The sequence below is a fragment of the Pipistrellus hanaki genome (genome assembly GCF_964339955.1).
Source record: "Pipistrellus hanaki genome assembly, chromosome: 10".
NCBI classification, from domain to species: domain Eukaryota; kingdom Metazoa; phylum Chordata; class Mammalia; order Chiroptera; family Vespertilionidae; genus Pipistrellus; species Pipistrellus hanaki.
In genome coordinates this window covers 22,178,748-22,200,082 of record NC_140512.1, presented here as the reverse complement: position 1 = coordinate 22,200,082, position 21,335 = coordinate 22,178,748, and the positions used below count along the sequence as shown (strand labels likewise).

General features: G+C 37.6%; 1 protein-coding gene across 6 annotated transcripts in view; it reads left to right on the top strand.

Moving 5' to 3' along the window:
* The window catches only part of PCLO (piccolo presynaptic cytomatrix protein), a 254,587-nt gene that overhangs the window by 105,205 nt on the left and 128,047 nt on the right, over positions 1-21,335 (top strand). For all 6 annotated transcript variants that reach the window (XM_084897067.1, XM_084897064.1, XM_084897066.1 and 3 more), the window contains exons 4-5: positions 4,012-4,950; positions 15,993-21,072. In XM_084897067.1, the coding sequence (XP_084753193.1) occupies positions 4,012-4,950; positions 15,993-21,072 (6,019 nt within the window). The remainder of the gene's footprint in view (positions 1-4,011; positions 4,951-15,992; positions 21,073-21,335) is intronic.

Here is a 21,335-nt window from a genome sequence, read left to right as displayed (position 1 = left end):
CAGAGAGCCTGTTCCGGCCTGACTTTGCAGGCCAGGCTGAGGGACCCCACTGGTACACACAATTGTGTACCCAGGTCTCTAGTAGATACATAGTTGTCATAATTATTTGTAACAGGCTAGGAATAGTAACATCAGTTTCCAGATGAATTTTGTTGATAGTAAAAAAATAAAATTAGGCTTTGCCTTGTAGTCTTACTCAAAATGCAAGTCAGTCATTCAACCAAGAAAAGCCAAGAAAGCAACATCATGTTAAAAATATCACAAAGTAGCAATGATTAAAAATATTAGGCTTAAATGAATATGTGCGAGCATAGCATGAATTTGAAGTAGCCAATGAAACTGTAAGGATAAATTATGTTTCTTTTAGATTGGCATATTGCCCTCTCTTTGCCTTGAGACCTTAATAGTGTGTGGGTTATCACTGCTTATATGTTTATTAAGCATTATTTTAAATCAGGAGACTGAAGTGTTTTATAATAGACTAGAGGCCCAGTACACAAAATTTTTGCACCCTCTCCAATTTGGGATCCCTCTCACAATCCAGGACTGCTGGCTCCCAACTGCTCGCCTGCCTGCCTTCTTGATTGCCTCTAACAGCTTCTGCCTGCCAGCCTGATCATCCCCTCACCACTCCCATGCCAGCCTGATTGATGTCTAACTGCTCCCCTGCCAGCCTGTTTGCCCCCAACTTCCCTCCTCTGTCGACCTGGTCACTCCTAACTGCTGCCCTCCCCTCCAGGGTAGATCTCCTCCAACTGTCCTCCCTTGCAGGCCTGGTGCCTCCCAACTGCCCTCCCCTGCTGACCATCTTGTGGTGGCCATCTTGTGTCCACATGGGGGCAGCCAACTTGTGTGTTGGAGTGATGGTCAGTCTGCATATTACTCTTTTATTAGATAGGATAGAGGCCTGGTGCATGGGTGGGGGCCAGCTGATTTGCCCTGAAGGGTGTCCTGGATCAGGGTGGGGGTTCCTTTGGGGCATGGGGTCGCCTGGGCGAGGGGCCTGTGGTGGTTTGCAGGCCAGCCACACACCCCAGCGACCCAAGTAGAGGCCCTGGTATCTGGGATTTATTAACCTTCTACAATGGAAACTTTGTGGCCTGGAGCGGAACCAAGCCTCCTGCTCCATTGGTGGCTGCAGTCATTTCTGTTTACCTTTTATAATTGAAACTTTGTATCCTTGAGTAGATGCCTGGGCGGCCCACCAGAGTGTGTGGAAAGCTTGGCTTTCTCTGTTGCTGGGGAAACCCAAGCCTCTTTTCTGGTAGCCATCTTGGTTGGGTTTATTTGCATACTCGCTCTGATTGGCTAGAGGGTGTGGCTTGTGGGTGTGGTTTGTGGTATAGCAGAGTGATGGTTAATTTGCATATTACTCTTTTATTAGGTAGGATTCATTAAAATATATCTTTTATCATATCTGAACTTCAAATGTGTGAAAATACTGAATACACTATCTTGAAATAGTCACTGTGCTAATTTCTTCAACACACCTTTTAACAAGCGCTGGGTACCCCTGTGGTATTATATGTTAAAAGCAGCAAAAGAGGAGAATTTTTTAAGAATAATACTTCTCCAAAACTCAGATAAAATAATCATGTTTTATGATGGACAAGAATTTCCAATGAACACAGATGAGAGGGGTGAGGGCTTGTGTCGGGGGCAGGGGGTGAGGGTGGCCAGGAGAGGTCAATGGGAGGAAAAGGAGGCATGTGTAATACTTTAAATAATAAAGAATTTAAAAAAGAAAGAATTGCCAATGTAATTAAACCTGTGTTCTTGGTATACTAAAATTCCCTTGTTTGCATTAGGATATGCTCTGGACGGAAATGGTTAACACACACTTGATTTGGATTTTAGAATCCATTTGACAAAACAGCACAGTGATACAGCTCTTTGTGTCTTTTGTTTTTTAAAATGTCAGATTTCCTAAATGTGGCTCAACCAAGTTTTTAAAACCACAGCAGAGATTAAGATTGATTTTCTGTAGATAATATGGAGGTATCTCCTCCAGAGACAATTCTGCACATGGGCTGGAGCTTTTAGTATTTGACATAAGGGTTCAAATCAGGGTTTTTTCCCTAAGACTTTTATATAAAGTCTTACATTAAAAAGCCACAATTCACTTCAGAGCTGCTTAAGGAGGAAATTAAGAAGGGAATTGGTACTGGATGATCATACACATAAAGAGCAAATTAATCCGTAATACATACTAATGTTTTGAAGACAGCATTTTCCTGAAATTAAATATTTGACTTTTGTCTTTACTCTTTTAGATCAGCAAATAAGAATTATAATGGCTTACAGATTTCAAAAGAGCCATTATAAAGCAATTTTTTTTTATGACTCTAAAGAAATTAGAAGCTGTGGTAAGAAATGAAACTTAATATATCTGATAATACCTTAGAACAGTAAGTGATTTTTGTCTCTAAATAATTTAAGTTATGCAACTGGAAAGAGTGATGTAGTAGTATGAAAATCATTTTGAAATTGAACTTTGCAGAAGACAATGAAACCTATGAATGCAATACTATTTTATATGAGCCTCCAACTGTGTACTTTACTGAATAAGAACTCAATACATGGTAACAATTAGAAGCTGTACATATAGCTTTTACTTTTTACACCACAGCAAGTATAATGTAAGAAAAAGCACAATGTACATCAATAAGGGAAAAATTCTATAATATTATTAGTCAAATATAATCTTCCCCCCTTATTATTATTATTTGTACATATTTTGAGAGAGTTTTCAGTCCTTAGTTTGCAAAAGAATTAACCAATTATTTATTAAAAGGGGAGTTCTACTTTCTACATCAGGATCCTGCTAAAATAGTTTTGGTATAGTTCCCATGAATTTACATGTCCTCACCATAGTTTGGCAAAGATAGCCCCATGAATTATACTGAGGAGCAGAGATATAAAGAACTGTTTTACTCAGCAATTCAAAATTGTGAGGGTAAAGATACCAAACAATTGGAGCCTGTGAATGTGTCTTGTTCAACTGCATGAGAAGTATGAATGTTATTAAAAACTAAATTTTATTTTAATTCTACAGCAGATAGAGAATTATGCCTAAATGAAAAACCTCCATATACTTTGTAAAGCTCTACAGCAGTACATAGAGCTATCTTTGACCCAAGTTAAGAGATATGTGACTTTAGGCTAAAATAAATAAATAAATAAATAAATAAATAAATAAATAAATAAATCTTGATGAATTGGCGATTAAATGAAAATTACTATGAAATTTAAAATTCCATTTGGAACAAATGCAGATTTTTTTCACAAAAAAGAAAAAGAAGAGAGAGATGGTATTTTCATGGGTCCATGTTAATGTTAAAGATTTATTTTCTTTTTTATAGTGAGAGTAAATTAGTCATCTTTAAGATCCCTCATATTTTTTTTATTTCAAATAGTTTTTCCCCCCAGTCTTATTTAAAATCACTGTTTCACTGATTTAGAAAACAGTGATCCAATTCTCCATATACAAAAACTAGAAATTGCCAGATTTAACCTTGTTGTGTTATATTGTAAATCAGAAGACGACTTAATCAATAAGCTGAATTTATTTGAATCCTTTTCATTTTGCTAGTGCTAGCAGGCTCAGAGAAAATCTTGCTTCTCAAAATCTGGGGCCCAATATGGTGGAAGTCTTTCTTATTTATATGTTTTTCAGTTCTTTGTCTTCCAAATTTGGATCAAGAACTCCAGACCTTCTGAGAAAAAGTCCTGTGTGCTGGGACAGGGCTGTGAGACCATATCTCAAGGCCTGGCCTGGCACCAGCACTAACAGCTCTGTCTGGGGTGTAGTTTATGGCCTCTCTGGAATGGGAGTAGTCATACTTTTCCTTATTATTTAAGGAAACAAACATTTACAGAAGCCAGAATAGCAGGGTTAAAATTTTAAACAGTAGTTTTTACCTAAGATGGAAGTTACTGTGCTTCAGGTAAATGCAATGAAACAAATACATTATCACGTAATTAACCTGCTCAATGCTGTTTTATTTACAGATTCAAGAATGGCTTTGTTTAAATTGCCAAACCCAGAGAGCGATGTCCGGGCAGCTTGGAGACATGGGTAAAATGCCTCCTGCACCGTCAGGGCCAAGAGCCCCTCCTATGCCTTTTCCTACAGAGAAGTCACCTCAGAAAACGGCCATGCCTGGTCAAGCGAAAGTCAAAAAGAAGGAACAAGAAGCAAAAACAGAAGGTGACAAAATCATACCAGAGAAAGTAAAAGAAACACCTTTATTTGAAAAAATGTCTCCCAAGGTAACCACAGATAAAAAACAAGAAGAATGTAAACAAGAGAAAGACCAAGCTTTAGCCCCTCAAGAAAAAAAAACAGTCCCTGAAGAAAAACAGCCACCTCCTGAAGAGAAAAAGGCGGCCACTGGAGACAAAGAGCCACCTGAAGAGAGAAAACCAGCCACTGAAGGGGAAAAGCCTCCTGAAGAGAGAAAACCAGCCACTGAAGGGAAAAAGCCTCCTGAAGAAGAAAAACCAACCACTGGGGACAAAAAGCCACCTCCTGAAGAGAGAAAACCAGCCACTGAGGACAAAAAGCCACCTCCTGAAGAGAGAAAACCAGCCACTGAGGACAAAAAGCCACCTCCAGAAGAGAGAAAACCAACCATTGAGGACAAAAAGCCACCTCCTGAAGACAAAAAGTTTCCTCCAGGAGCAAAACCATCACCTCTGGAGGAGGAACAGAAACAGACTTTGCTTAAAACTCAAGAACAAGTTGCTGAAGAAACGCCTGAAGACAGAGTGGCTGCTCAGGCAGTGCCAGGAAAGCAGCCACCCGCCATGCAGATGGAGGGTTTACCGCCTGGGCCGCTTCAGGCATTGCCTGAGGGGGACGATGGGGCAGCTCGAGGAATCAAAGACCAGCCACAGGACGTCCATGCTGTGAAGCCTGGTCAGGTGGAACCTGGGAAAGAAAAAACAGTAAGTTATGTTTTCTTAACTTTGCACAGTCTTATGTAGCTAGTTTACTGATTTTTACGTAAGTACATAGCGTGCTTCATGGTAATTATATAAAGAAAATCTTTTGGTTATTTTTTTCTTCTTCAGAAAAGTGTAACAGTTGATTGCTAAAATGAAGAACTTGGTGTGTTTTTTTGACAGCTTAATCTAACTTAAAGCATAGACATAAAATTTATTTTTCTAGCTTTTATGTCTCTTAGATAATTTATCCACATCCTATAGAGTGATAAAGAAATGTGTCTTACCACTTTAAGTTATTGCTTTTTCTCTCCACTATGAACATAAAATCAGTATCCTCCTTTAATATGAAATAATGTGTGGTTTTTAAGTTTCTATTCACTTATCCACTTGGTTAAATAAGAGTCAACAAGGTCTTTTTCTCATTTAAAAGCCTTTTAAGTTGTGTTCAACCATAAAATTATATAATTGTGATTGCAAAAAAAAGTGGAAACATTTAAGACATGTCATTTTTTTTTAAAAGTTCCTATTAGTATTTAGTATGATTTTAATTAATGTATTCTGTTTGTAGTTTTATTCAATGTGTTTAATATTGAAGGGTTATTTACACTTGAATAATCTCTCATATATATTGATATATATATATATATTTTTTTTTTCTTTATCTTTAATAGAAACTTTTAAAAGTGCCCCATCTTAACCAATATTTATAAAAGCAAATAATATCAATTTTAAAAGAACTCTGATTTTTCAGATTATAGGAAATCTTACATTATATCCCTTTGAATAAATTTATTTTATTTATTTATTTTATTATTTCATTTTATTTTTTCCCATCACCATTTATCTCCCATCTACCCTTCTCCATCTCCACTGACTCCTCCCCCACCCTCTGTAATCACCACTCTCGTTCCTATCCATGAGTTTTTTGTTTTGCTTTTTTCTCTTTCCCCCCTTCTTTTTTGCTCAGTCCCTCCACCATTAGGATACTAGCAATGACTTGATTTATTAGTATTCAAAGTTAATATGATAAGTTTAATTAGAGCCTGTAGTCCACCAAGACTCTGGTTCAGTTGTTTTGTTTTGTTGTTTAAATTTTTTAACACACAGTTACTAACCTACCTTTGGTATGTGATGTATGGTTCATTAAATAAATCTAAATATCCCTTCATTATATAAATGAGTTTATTAGGGTCAGAGAAATTAGATGCTTATTTATGTATTCCTTACTCTCCTATCCAGATCTAGCCACCACCACCCATAGCTTCAGCTAACCACTTGCAGAGGAGATGCTTTTCACCATTTCTCCCTTTGTGAGACTCTCCCGTCTTTCATGGCTCTTTCCTTACTGTTCTCTTTGTCTTTCTGATCATCCCTTCTGAGCTCTTTATTGTGACTATTACTCTCTCTTTCCTAATCCCCATACCATGAGGTTTCTTGTTCTCCTTTGAGTTCTGTCTTTTCTCTTAGTGAAGTCCCATGAACAGTTCTTAAACCCACTTGTGTACTTTGCCCCTCTTGTAATTGTCAGACCTGCATTTTAAAATTCTCAATAGATTGCCCCACTTCAAAGCCTGATTGCAAGCCGGAAGTCTGTATGGAGGCAGCTTCTGCTTCTGACTTTTCTGTTTCCGATAATGGCACCACCATTCACCCTGTCTCTAATTTCCCAGGATGAGTGGACTGAGATTTCTTACATGTTATTTGCTCTCCATATCCAGTTTTTCACACTCCAGTTCATTAGCTCCTATTCCTGAGGACACGATCCTCTACATGTCCTTTATGACCTTTTATCAGTGATTTAAATAATCTGTTACTGGTCAGTGTGCCTTCTATTTCTCCCTTCTCCAGTATATACTCATCAGGTAATGATGATTTTCCAGGGTTTGGACAGTTTAACTCTATTGCTCTACGGATTCTCTATTGCTTGTTAAATACAATCTAAACAATCCTAATATTTTCTTAATGCACCTGCTTTTATATTATTTTGCACCTTTATCATTTTCTATAAATTTCTTTTATCCTGATTTTTTCTTTTGATAACCTCAATATATTCATATGTGTATATATACTTATTTTATTTCTAAATTAAGTGTACATATTAAGTTACTAATATATTATTTACTACGCAGAATATTGACAAATAAGGTAATAATCAGTGAAATAAACAAAATTATCATTTTATTATATATATTTAAATTTAGATAGTTTTGACCACATTAAAATTTTTAAAAATTTGATTAAAGATAGTGTTTTATAGAGAGCATTGATTGACTGTGCTTCAATATTTTAGAAAATCTGGTCTGAAATATTTTGATAAGAGTTATTTGAAATTGAAATTCTAAGTTAAACTTATTTTTATATTTTGACATTTAGTTTTTATGGCTATCATAACAAAAAAATAAAAAAAGATAACCCACAAACATATACCAGAATTGGAAGAAGTGGATCAAAGATTGTACTTGCCAAATCTTGCTGTTTTCTAAGTTTGAAATTGAAAACAAAATTTTTCTTTAATTGTAGAAACTCCACAAATAAATGTTATTCTTCCTTGATACCAATTATCAGAAAATGAGGTGTTTTAAAATATTTTATTAACAAATGTCTTTGAAGCTCACCAGAGTTCTTTATCTGAAAGATTTATAAACAGAATAAAATATTCTCTGCAAAGTTTGTTAAATGAGCAGATCTAAAAGCTTTAAAAATGACATGCCATTTCATATAGCATAATCACATAATTTCCAAATATCTGTCTTCAAAGGAGTGTTTTCACATCATAATTTTTTTGAAGAGACAACTATTATTTATTTTTTCCTAATTAAAGGAAGCATATTGCTGATAACCAGGGTTTACTTTCTTCCTAAATACCTAATAAATACTATATTGCTGATAACTACTTGTCATCACCCAAAAGTTGGGCAAATTTTCAATTCTTCTACTTTTGTTAAAAAGGAATTAAATCTTCATCTTTACAACTTTTCAAATTAATTTCCTGTGAGGTAATCAGTAAACCCCTGTGGTTAAAATACATAGTTATTCTCTAAATGAGTACAAAATATTAAAGATATACTTCAAAATATAAAGGTCTCAGTAATATACCACATGTACTACATCTGTAGAATTATAAAGCACTCTATGCATTTCTGGCTTACTTGTAAATGGTAGAAGTAAATGAATTTCATATGTACTGATATCTCTATAATCTTACCCTTTCAAAAAAACAACTCCAATCAGAAAAGCTATTCTTCAGTAATTAATATGTAGGTTTTTAAATTATTTTAATGTTTTTATTGATTTTTAGAGACAGGGGAAAGGAGAGGGAGAGAGATAGGAATATTGATGAGAGAGAAACATCAACATCAGCTGGCTAACTCCTGCACACCCCCTGCTGGGGACCCAGCCCTGATCTGGAATCTATCAGCCATCTCCTGAGGTCAATGCTTACCCACTGACCCACACCAGCCAGACTAATATGTAGTTTTTTTTTATTTAAAAACTATATATACCTTTGTTATACAAATCCCTCAATATGGAGGCTATCTTCATTGGTATATTATTTTTTTTGTGTTTCACAATAGTATTTTTTTAAAAAAATATTGAAACAGAATTATTAAACATTATAAACTGAGCATGTTTCTGTTATTATTAACCTTTGATACTTACTTTGCTCTAATAAGTTTTCCCCAAATCTTCCACAGTTTTTTTTTGTTTCTTTTAATAATATTTGCTAATGAAGACATGCAGTTTTTATTTGTCACCATATTAGTTTCTACATATTATTTTAGCTATTTTTACAAGGCAGAAAAAATAACTTTCACCAAATCACATATAAACTTTTATCTTACACTAGTAAGTAAGAAAATGCATATGAATATTATGTCTTTATTACTCAATTTATTAAAAATTTATAAAGTACTAGAACACTAGTAGTTATTTGCTGAAAATAATATGAGTTTCTAATCATGTCATAATATTACTTACTATAATTCAAAAACACATTGTGTGTGTAGGCAAATATGTTATTAGCAATAATAGATGTAAATACAGATATTGAATAGTTTTCCGGTACCATCAAATATTTTTGGCCATCTTGTGTCAAAATTGATTCAACTTTGAAAAGTTGCTGATGAAAAGCTTATAACAATACAGAGTGTAATCTTCTTTATTACTTGCTTTATGTTTCTTACCATTATTAGCATTATCCTTAACACATGTTTTTTTTTGTGAAAATATTTTTAAAGAATATTTTGTCTACCACTGACCTATTATAGAAAAGGTGGTTTAGTTGAAACTGGGTAATACAAGCCACAAGTCTGCCTAACAAAACAAAACAAGAAAATAATAAGCTATTATATAAAGGTGAGCCTGAAATGACTGCCTCACTCTATCTTTTCCTTACAGTATAACTTCAGCTTTCTCCCAGGATTCTCCCAGACCACGTGACCAACTGACATGAGAAACTAATAAATAGTGTTGTCAGTCTTTTCATTAAAGTTAGCGAATTATAACTTTAGATTGAAAATACAATAAAAATCTTAATGTTTCATTCCTGTAGTCCATTAGATAATTTGGTGTACTTGCCCAGGTTTCTGTATCTCACGATCAAGGCTGCTGACTTAGAGATGAGCTTAGCTTTTTCAGCGCTCTGAAGTATGGCTCCAGAATAACAACCTAATATTGCTCACAAAGGAAGAAACAGAAAACCAGTCAATAGGCCTTTGTGTAATTCCTGAATGTAACTTGTGTGCTCTCCCTCCTGAACCTGTACTTAGTCCTTCCCTGTGCCCTGATAGTGCACCCTCCATCGGCCCTATCAGAAAAGTCACACCTGGCCGCTCCTCTCCCTGGTGGCACTCACTTTTGCTGCCGATCTCCCCATATTGATCAGATTTAAGTTAGCTTTTGCTGGAAAGAAAAATAATACTCCTAATTTACCTGTTACTCTATTCTGTGTACTCTGTTAAGTCCATTCTCTATCATTTTAATCCACATAACTAATGATAAGTAAATATCATAGCTGTTTTAAAGAGGAGTAAGCTCTAGGAAACAGCAAAGCTAAGGTTCTATTCCAGTTCTGATTATAAAGGCTGAGCTTCTCAAACACAATACACAATGCTTTTTTCTTTTTTATAAATTGTTAATAGTATTACAGATGTCCCCAATTCCCCCACCCCTCAGCCCCTCCGTTCCCAGTCCCTACCCCATCCAGGCCTTCATCACTATTTATGCATACGTACACATATAAAAGCCTGAGTGACCCTTACAGCCAGACAGATGACTGGCTGGTAACTATGACACACACTGACCACCAGGGGGCAGAGGCTCAATGCAAGAGCTGACCCTTGGTGGTCATTGTGCTCCCACAGCCAACCTCCCATGGCTGGCCAACCTCCCATGGTCCCTCCTCCAGGCTGGCTGGCCCCAATCGGGACTGGGCAAGACAGCCCCAATCAGCTCTGATTGCCAGTCAGGTTAAGGGACCCGACCCATGTACGAATTTGTACACGGGGCCTCTAGTGTGTATATAAAGTCTTTGGTTAATCTCTTCCTGTCCCCCCCTCCCCTTAAATATCAGTCTGTTATATGCATCCATGCCTCTGGGACTGTTTTGTTCATCAGTTTATTATGGTCATTAGATTTCAGGTATAAGTGAGATCATTTGACATTTGTCTTTCCCTGGCTGACTTATTTCAATCTGTATAATATTCTCCAGATCCATCCATGCTATTGCAAAGGATAAGAAACACAAGGCTCTTAAATATATATATATATATATATATATATATATATATATATATATATATATAACTTTTAATATACCTCCTTTTATTATTATAATTATTTGTATCTCTTGGCAGTTCCCACTATAACCCAAAACATTTTGTGTAATTTTTTTTCTTTGTTAATATATTGATTTTATTTATTTATTAATTTGTCACTTGTGTAATTCATTTGCATTTCTTTGTTGCCGCATCATTTTCTTTCCATTCATTCTTGTCTTTCAAAGTGTTTTGTCAAGTGGAATTAAAATTTATTCTGAAATGTAATAAATAATTTGAAAGGTACATTTTTTAAACTTATCTTTATTGTTGATAATGGTGCATTCTTCTTTACTTTTTTAGCTTAATATTTTAAAATTACATGTTACTACAGAATTACATGTTATTACATTCTCTCTTTTTATTTACATGCTTAACCAGAATATTGCTTATCTGCATTTGATACATTGAAACACTGTAGCTTTCTTGATAAAACCCAAAATTTGAACATTCTTTAGCATAAACTTTAATTTCTGGTTACAGTGACCCAGGGGTTAGCATTCAAGTTCTATATAGGCATTGTATATAATGGCAGCATAATCAAAGAAGATGAAAAATGAAAAGGTTTTCTTATTGAAAAGCATTCTCATGTATGATTTTCCACTCTAGGCTCAGTGAATTTTGCAGATTTAATCTTTTATGGACTAAACACTCAGACTAAACATTTTGACCAAAACATCCTATAAATGATTAAATTAAAGATTTTCTTTTGTTATTTTACTTTGTTCCATTAAAATAAATGACTTCGGGGAAATTAACCAAAAACTTAATATTGCATCCTTTCTATGCACAATATTATATTTAACCAGAAATTCAGATCTTAACACCAGTAATGCTCAGGTAACTTCCATTTACTTTCAACATGAAAGGCTAAAAGTTTCCTTTGGGCAAAGGGCAGAACTAAGTGTGGCAGTGCAGATGTGTCTTGGAATATTCTTCAGTACTAGAAGTGACTCAAGATACGACACCATGGAAAGAGTGTCAAATGGGTCTCAATTTACTGCCCTTTCAGCAGTAGAATATTGGAAGGAAAAATGATTCTCTATTCTCTGCTTCATATTGGCAAGTAAAAAAATATTAATTTTAACCTCTGAAAATTTTAAGTTATCATTTCATATACACAGACTAGGAAGGCCGAAGTAGCCATATTACTATACATGGGGAAAGTACAATACATAATTCAAAATAAAAGTCAGTATAATACAGTCCAATGGAAAATGTACTTAGAAAAATACAGGGAAAATGTGTTCCTCGGGTGAGCTTAAAAACATTTCCATTAACAAAAAGTAAGCTTAAAGTATGGCTGTTCCCACTCACTGACTCCATCTAATTATTACGCGCACAGGGTAGACACCTGGACTTTTATTCTTATGTAATAACTTCAGGTCCTTCCAGATGTATTTTGTAAAAAATGAAATGGATAATTAATTTCAACTTGATTATTCAAACGAAGAAATAATAAATGTAAGGAAATTCAGTGATATTTATGCACATATGTACATGTGTTATCTATGTATGTAACTTAGAGCCCTTTGAATATATTCACTTCATTAAACCTTAAAATGTTAGTAAGTGGCTTAATATTTTTCTCAAAAGTAAGTTTGCCGCCACGCATTTTAAAAAATATATATTTTTATTGATTTCAGAGAGGAAGGGAGAGAGAGAGAGAGAAACATCAATGATGAGAGGGGATCATTGGTCAGCTGACTCCTGCATGCCTCACACTGGGGATCCGGCCTGCAACCCAGGCATGTGCCCCGGTCAGGAATTGGACTGTGATGCCCTGGTTCATAGGCCGACGTTCGACCACCGAGCCTCTGGCCAGACACATCCATGCATTTTTTTTTTTAAGCAACTAAGATAAAATTCAATCTTTTAGTTCTAGAGACATTTGGGAGAAAATGACCCCAATAATTCCTTCCTCACATATATCCTTTGATTGTGTTTCTCAAGTTATAGTTCTTCAGACATCCATTTGAAGACTGAATAATTAGAGAAAAATCAGACCCAACTAGCATGCTGTGTTTTACATCCTTCTCAGTTCCATCTACTCTTTCATTTTTGATCAAATTATTACCTTGTTAGGAAACATAAATTGTGAAGCAAGGTTTTGCTAAGTTAAATCTGTATAGACTGGTTAGCCACATGGATACAAATTGTACTAGTCCTCACACCAGGTATCTCACGAAGGAGAGTGGATAGCCACAAGAAGGACAAATGGGTGGACATATGAGTATCTCATTGTGCTGACCTTTGTATATGAAGAAAAACATTTGTTTCAATTTTAGCAGCAGAATTAAAGATGAATGTATAGCTGCCTTAAAATCAAAGAGGCAAAGGGCCTGGTTTGTGTATGTTCTAATGATTAATAAGCTAACAACAAAATGAAGAAGCAGGCCACTCCTCTGTGTCAGGAGTCATTACACCTATGCTACTTAGTATGATAAAAATTGACTTTATGATTTTTTAAATATATTTAGGCACAGTAAGTACATGACCAAGTGTTCCTTCTGAACAGTTTACCCAAATGTCTTTCTGGTCACCTAACTTGATTTCCTTATTAATCATTCTAAACATTGTATCTAGACCCACAAACCTATAGAGCAAAATCTTCCCAGCTTTTGCCACCTTATAATATGGAGAAGAGGAGTTCTTAGAGGGGAGGAATCAGCATAGCATCGTTATAGGTAAATTATGAGTGAGTCCTGTGAGGGAAGAGACCATGGAGACGGGGGAAGGGGGTAAAGAGGTAGAACATATTTACTAAGAAAAAAAAAAAGAAAGGATGAACACAAGGTGAAAGGCTACATAAAGGGTATTGTAGGGTAGGTATTTTGTTATTTATGTGCGTTAGTCTTTTGTTTAACGTATCTTCATTTCTTTTGACACATTATATATGTCTGGTCATAATCTTATTTTTGTAAAATGTCACTAAAATCTTCAGAACCTATTGCATGAAATTATAATTTATATTTTATTATACCCAATGAATTGTTACATACAGCAATAGTAACATTTCTTATGTTACCATATACCAATGTATAGCTTCCTTACATTGTTATGTTTTATGATATATGCAGACACAAAATAAAGAATATAAGTGATACCATCAACTTTAATTATGAAAAATCATTTTCTTGTCCTTTTATTCAAAAGGAGCTTAGATTCTCCACTCATGTGCTTATGGTGTTTATTGGGGGTTTAGTGAAACTTGGCAAAGAAGACAAGGAACGACATAGAAAGTAAATTGGACTCAAAAACATGTGGTCTGTCTTTCTGTGGAATGCAAGGAGATGGAAATATACTTTCACTGTGACCATCCAGAAAGCTTTTATTAGAAGACTGTTTTGTCTTGCTTACCTCTTTTATGCGTAGCTCTGAAGAGAAAGGAACCACAGTTGGCTGTGGGCTCATTAGCCCTCCTAGTGTAGTCTCATAACTGCAGATAAGTAACCCTTTTCTGCACAGACAACTAAAATGGTCCAGAGAAATGAATTATTGGTCAGCCAAAGAGTTGGCATTGCTTTTTGGACTAATGGTGTGAAAAATATGTCAGACTATCTTTTTAAATTGAGTCACGTTGTAAATTCAGCAAAAGCATTTTACTCTCTGATGTGTTCAAGATACATATCTGACCATATAGAAAAAAGATAGGTAGTGAGATAAAAAAAGAATGTAAAATTAATATCAAGCCAACAACTTTATATTTGAGAACTTTATAGGTAAAGGGAGGAGGAGGAGAAGCAGTCGAAGAAGGAGGAGGAGGAAAGGAAAGAAGGAAGGAAGGAAGAAAGGAAGGAAGGAAGGAAGGAAGGAAGGAAGGAAGGAAGGAAGGAAGGAAGGATGTTTTTGATGTTTGTTGTTTGTTACCTGACCTGACATCTGTTCATTTTGGCTGTAGACAGGTTGGAGGGACCCATGCCTATACACCCACTAAAAATATTGGGATGGTTAGTTCAAGATATAGACTTGGCAGAACCCAAGGTGACTCCATAGCCCAGTGTCAAACAGAGCATGTCCTCGTGCAGCGCTTCACCTTCCCTCTTCCTTTCCTAGGGCTGTGGGTGTGTTTTTTAATTTATTTTATTTTTTTATGTTCTCCTTCGAACATGAAAACTAACTGGATCAGCTGCATTTCATTTTGATCATAGTTTTTTTGTGTGCGTGTGTTGTTTGTTTTTGTTTTTCATTTAGACTTATGCACAAAGTCTTTATGTTTAACTTTTTTTTTTAGGCCTCTGATTCTTGAATTAAATTGTTATTATTGTCTTATCAAATGAGATAAGTAGTTTAAGCCTATGATTTGTCTACTGTGTCCGAGCTCCCTGGAAAGAAAGCCCATGTGTCCATTCATAAAGTTAGTTTTTGTGCTGGTTGAAGGAAGCTGACTTTGAAATACCATAAAGGTAAAAATGCAAGTATTTTCAAAGTCAGAAGACAATTATAAGAGATATTTGTTAAATATCTTTGAGGTGGGATACTGAAGATAAATGTGATTCACAACTCTACAAAAATAACAGTTATTTCTCTTTTACTGAAGCTATGAACCAGACCAATTACATTTGCAAAGTTTACAATTTCTGAACAGTCACATATTATATAGCATTGTAATATTAACTGTGATACCAAGTAAATATAATGTTTTACGTTTTTTTAAAAACACAGCCTTGTTTGTATATCTCTCAGGAAAAAAAAATATTTGTGGTTGGTGGGGCAAATATCATTATGGCACTAAATGACATATACTTACTTTTGTTAAGTCAATTTCCCAACATCCCATAAGTCTTATAGCCAAGTAAAGGCCCTCCTCTGATTCTTCCTTTCTTTGCCTGTCCTCATAATCCAAAAGTATTAGTTATGTCAGTGGAAGCATATCATTAAAATTTTTCTTTAGTAATTTGAATTATATCCCAAAGTAAATATGCTAGGAAAGAAAATTATATTTTTGAAGAAAAATGGTATTGAAACGTAGAAGGATAGAGCACTAATGGACTAAAAATATTTCATATTGACATTTAATAAAATGAAAACTAACCTTGATCGATATGTATTAACTATTTTCTTTTTTCCCCCATGCAAAGATTTATTTAAAACAATATTGCCTTACAGTTGAAAAAGTTTCATGTACTTTTTTCTCTGTTCATAATAGTTATTTGGGAGTAATGGAGAGGCCATTTTGTTAGTTTAATCACGTTAAGTTTTCCTATATCTTTTCCTCCCTGCTAGGAAAAGGAAGATGACAAATCAGACACCTCAAGTTCTCAACAGCCAAAAAGCCCACAAGGTCTAAGTGACACAGGATATTCTTCCGATGGCATATCAGGTTCACTTGGTGAAATCCCAAGTCTTATTCCAAGTGATGAAAAGGATTTGCTCAGGGGACTCAAAAAGGACTCGTTTTCACAAGAAAGCAGCCCCTCCAGCCCCTCAGACTTGGCCAAGTTAGAAAGCACAGTCCTCTCCATTTTGGAAGCCCAGGCAGGTACGCTCATTGAAGAAAAGTCAGAAAAGAAAACACCACCCCAAGAAGTTTCTCCTGAGAAGCCTAAGGAGGAGCTGATGACTCAGAGTTTAACTCACACAATGGAAACTCCAGTTTCAGAAGAGAAGCTCAGAGAGAGCCAAGAAGCAAAAGACACTTTTACAAAAGATGGCCAACAAGGCGCTCCTCCCAGAAAGGACCACAAAGAAAAGGCTGAGTTTGCCGATGACGCGGCTGCCAGAAGACAGCCTTACGATTCCGTGGAAGACAGCAGTGAAAGTGAACACTCACCTGTCCCACCGAGAAAGCGGAGAACCAGTGTGGGCTCATCAAGCAGCGATGAGTATAAACAGGAAGATAGCCAAGGATCCGGTGAAGAGGAGGACTTTATTCGAAAGCAAATCAGAGAAATGAGTGCCGATGAGGACGCTTCAGGGTCTGAGGACGATGAGTTCATCCGGAACCAGCTCAAACAGATCAGTGGTATTATTGAGAGCCAGAAGAAGGAAGACACGAAAGGAAAAGGGAAAGTCGCTGCAGGGAAACACAAGCGACTGACTCGAAAAAGCAGCACAAGCTTTGAGGAAGACGCAGGGAGGCGCCATTCGTGGCATGATGAAGATGATGAGACGTTTGACGAAAGTCCTGAAATTAAATACAGAGAGACTAAAAGTCAGGAGAGTGAAGAACTTGTAGTTGCTGGAGGAGGAGGGCTCCGTCGGTTTAAAACAATTGAACTCAACAGCACGCTAGCTGACAAGTATTCTGCAGAGTCGTCACAGAAAAAAACAGCTCTGTATTTTGATGAAGAGCCAGAATTAGAAATGGAAAGCCTGACAGACTCTCCAGAAGACAGGTCGAGAGGGGAAGGATCTTCAAGTCTTCATGCTTCCAGCTTCACTCCTGGCACATCCCCTACGTCGGTGTCATCGCTTGATGAGGACAGTGACAGTAGCCCAAGTCACAAAAAAGGGGAGAGCAAGCAGCAACGCAAAGCGAGGCACAGGTCGCATGGCCCTCTTTTACCCACTATTGAAGATTCTTCAGAGGAAGAAGAATTGAGAGAGGAAGAAGAATTACTGAAGGAGCAAGAAAAGCAGCGGGAATTAGAACAGCAGCAAAGGAAAAGTTCTAGTAAAAAATCAAAGAAAGACAAAGATGAGCTTCGAGCTCAGAGAAGGAGGGAAAGACCAAAGACACCCCCCAGTAACCTCTCTCCCATTGAAGATGCATCTCCCACAGAAGAATTGCGTCAGGCTGCAGAAATGGAGGAGCTCCATCGCTCTTCTTGCTCCGAATACTCACCGAGCATAGAGTCGGATCCAGAGGGTTTCGAAATAAGCCCAGAAAAAATAATTGAAGTGCAGAAAGTTTACAAATTGCCCACAGCTGTGTCTTTATACTCACCAACAGATGAGCATGTCGTTATGCAGAAAGAAGGTGGCCAAAAGGCATTAAAAAGCGCTGAGGAGATGTATGAAGAAATGATGCATAAAACTCACAAATACAAAGCTTTTCCAGCTGCAAATGAGCGAGAAGAAATGTTTGAAAAGGAGCCCTTGTATGGTGGGATGCTAATAGAGGATTACATTTATGAGTCTTTAGTAGAGGACACATATAATGGTTCCGTCGATGATGGTCTGCTAACAAGGCAAGAAGGTGAAAATGGATTTATGCAGCAGAGAGGGCGAGAGCAAAAAATAAGACTTCCAGAACAGATTTATGAGGATCCTATGCAGAAAATTACAGACCTCCAGAAAGAGTTTTATGAGTTAGAAAGCTTACATGCTGTTGTGCCTCAAGAAGATGTTGTTTCAAGTTCTTATATCATCCCAGAAAGCCATGAGATAGTAGATCTGGATAGCATGGTAGCTTCTACCAGTGAAGAAAAAAAGTTACTGGATGCTGATGCTGCCTATGAAGAACTCATGAAAAGGCAGCAGATGCAGTTAACACCTGAATCCAGTCCAACCCAACCCCCCACCAGGGAAGACATGGCAGAGGCCCCGATGGACTTTGACAGGTTGCCCGATGAATCTTTGACATCAAGTATTCTTTCAGGAGCATCTCTTACAGATTCGACCAGCAGTGCAACACTCTCAATTCCTGATGTTAAAATAACCCAACATTTTTCAACCGAGGAAATTGAAGATGAATATGTAACCGATTACACGAGAGAAATTCAAGAGATAATTGCCCATGAATCACTGATTTTGACCTACTCTGAGGCTTCAGAAAGTGCTACGTCTGTCCCACCCTCTGACACGCCTTCCCTCACATCATCTGTTTCTTCGGTTTGTACCACAGATAGCTCCTCACCCAGTACTACCCTGGATAGCATAACTACAGTTTATTCAGAGCCAGTAGATATAGTGACTAAACTAGGAGATCCCGGGGATATTTCTTCTTCAACATATTTTCAAGGTAGCATCATAGACTATCCAGAAGAAATAACTATGTCTTTAGATCAGACTACCATACCAGATGGTAGAACTAGTACTGATCATCTTTCAATTTCCTTATCTGATATGACACCTTCTATCTTAGAACCTGAAGAAACTAAACCCAAGGGGCTAATTGCTGACACTATTTCCACTGACTTATCTATATCTGAAAAGGACTCAGTGAAGAAAGCCAAGAAGGAAACTGGGAATGGAATTATTCTAGAAGTTTTGGAAGCTTACAGAGATAAAAGGAAGGATTCTGAGGCTGAACTAACTAAAACTAGCTTATCTGAAACCATGTTTGACCAACCGCCTTCTGGAATAGCCTTTCCAATGAAGGAGCAAGTTTCAGCTGCATGCTTTGTATCTGGAGAGAACTTTGGTCAAGCAAAACCTGCATCTCAGTTACCCTCTGGCGGTCCTTCAGTTTCCTCTCTTCCAACTAAAACACACCCATTCCTACGAAGCTCTTCTTTGGATACATCAGCTCAACCTCCTCCACCACCTCCCCCTCCCCCTCCCCCTCCTCCCCCTCCCCCTCCCCCTCCTCCTCCACCACTTCCTCCACCAACCTCACCTAAACCTGCCATTCATCCTAAGAAAAAAATAACAGTTACAGCTCCAGTGACTCTAACTATGACAGCTGCATCTCTAGTCGACACTGTTACTACTATAGAGACCACAGCTGTTCCAAGGAGTAATGGATTACCTATAACAAAAATATGTACCACTGCACCTCCTCCAGTTCCTCCTAAGCCATCTTCCATTCCATCTAGACTTGTATTTACCCACAGACCTGAGCCAAGCAAACCTCCCATTGCTCCTAAACCCCCCATTACTCAGCACTCAGGACCTACACCAAAACCAACAGATTCACACCCCAAACCAACAGGTTTGCCTTCAAATATGACATTAAATTTAGTCACTTCAGCAGATTATAAATTGCCTTCCCCTACCTCCCCACTCTCCCCTCATTCTAATAAGTCCTCACCAAGGTTGTCCAAATCCCTCATGGAAACATATGTGGTGATCACGTTGCCATCTGAACCTGGGACTCCAACAGATTCTTCTGGTCAGGCAATTACCAGTTGGCCCCTGGGATCGCCTCTCAAAGATATGATCGCCACCGAACCTGTATTTTCTGTCGTTCCTCCTATCACAGCTCCAGAAATGTCATATTCATCGCAACAGAGCCTGCACATCTCAGGGGCTTTGGATACGTTTCCTGCCATCCCTGTCGCAACACTATCTTCCTGTCAGGCAGCCCCGATTTCCGTTACACCTTTTCTTACAACTGAAGTTTCTAAGGCAGAGATTCCAGCAGCCAGAAGTACAGTCCCTAGTGTCGGTCTCGGCAGCGTCTCCGTAACAATCCCCCCAGAGCCTCTTGCTTTAGATACCCTGCATTTAGAAAAGCGTCAGCGTAAAGAAAATGGAAGGTTGCAGCTTATTGGGGATGCCATGGATTTGCGTACAGCACCAAAAGTAGAAGTTAAAGCGACTGAGAAATGTATGGATCTTTCTGCATCTGCAATGGATGTGAAAAGACAGACCTCGGCAAAAGAAGCTTATGGGAGACAAATCAGTGCTGTCCAGCCCTCTATTATAAATCTCAGTGCAACTCCATCAGTCGTGACTCCAATATCTCTGGTCCCTGAGACAGTGACTGCTGTCACGTGCACAGCTAGTGCGAGCTATACTGCAGGCCCGGAGAGCCTAGTGAGTGTAGAACATGCCACAGCAACACCACTTCAGCTTACTACAGCAAAGCACACTGAGCCCCCTCACAGGATACCAAGTGGCCAGTCCTTCCCTACAGTTAAGCAGGAAGCACCAATGAACTTATCTTTAAGCACTTCGGCACAGGCAATGACTCTGGCGACTGCAAAGCCGATTACCGTGCCTCCCGTTGGTGTCACAAATGGATGGACTGACATCACCACATCCCAGGGCCTCACTGATGGAGAGGCAGTGGATCTCAGTACAACAAAGTCTCACAGGACTCTTGTCACGATGGATGAATCTACTTCAGGTGTGGTGACGAAAATAATAGAGGACGATGAGAAGCCTGTTGATCTGACTGCCGGGAGAAGAGCTGTGTGTTGCGATGTAGTTTACAAGTTACCTTTTGGGAGGAGCTGCACAGCACAGCAGCCTGCAACGACTCTTCCCGAGGATCGGTTTGGTTATAGGGATGACCACTATCAGTATGACCGATCGGGGCCATACGGTTACAGAGGGGTTGGGGGAATGAAGCCTTCCATGTCCGACACTAATTTAGCAGAAGCTGGACATTTTTTCTATAAAAGTAAGAATGCTTTTGGTTATTCAGGAGAAACTGATGCAGCAGTAGATCTAACGTCAGGGAGAAGTTCTACAGGTCAGTATGATATCGCCGCAGACCTTTCCTTGAAATATCATTATGGTGTTCCTCATCTCATTTCAGGATGAAAATGTGGCCCCTTTTTCCCCATTTTGTTACTTTTTCTCTTTCTTTGAATATTTTGGCAGCATATTTTGGAGTACATGTGCGCTTTTATTTCTTCATTTTTTAAAATTTTATTCTGCCCAAAGTCACCTGCATGTGCCTGCATGTTCAACATTGCTTTTCTTCGGCATCTAATTAGGTTTACCAGTGAATTT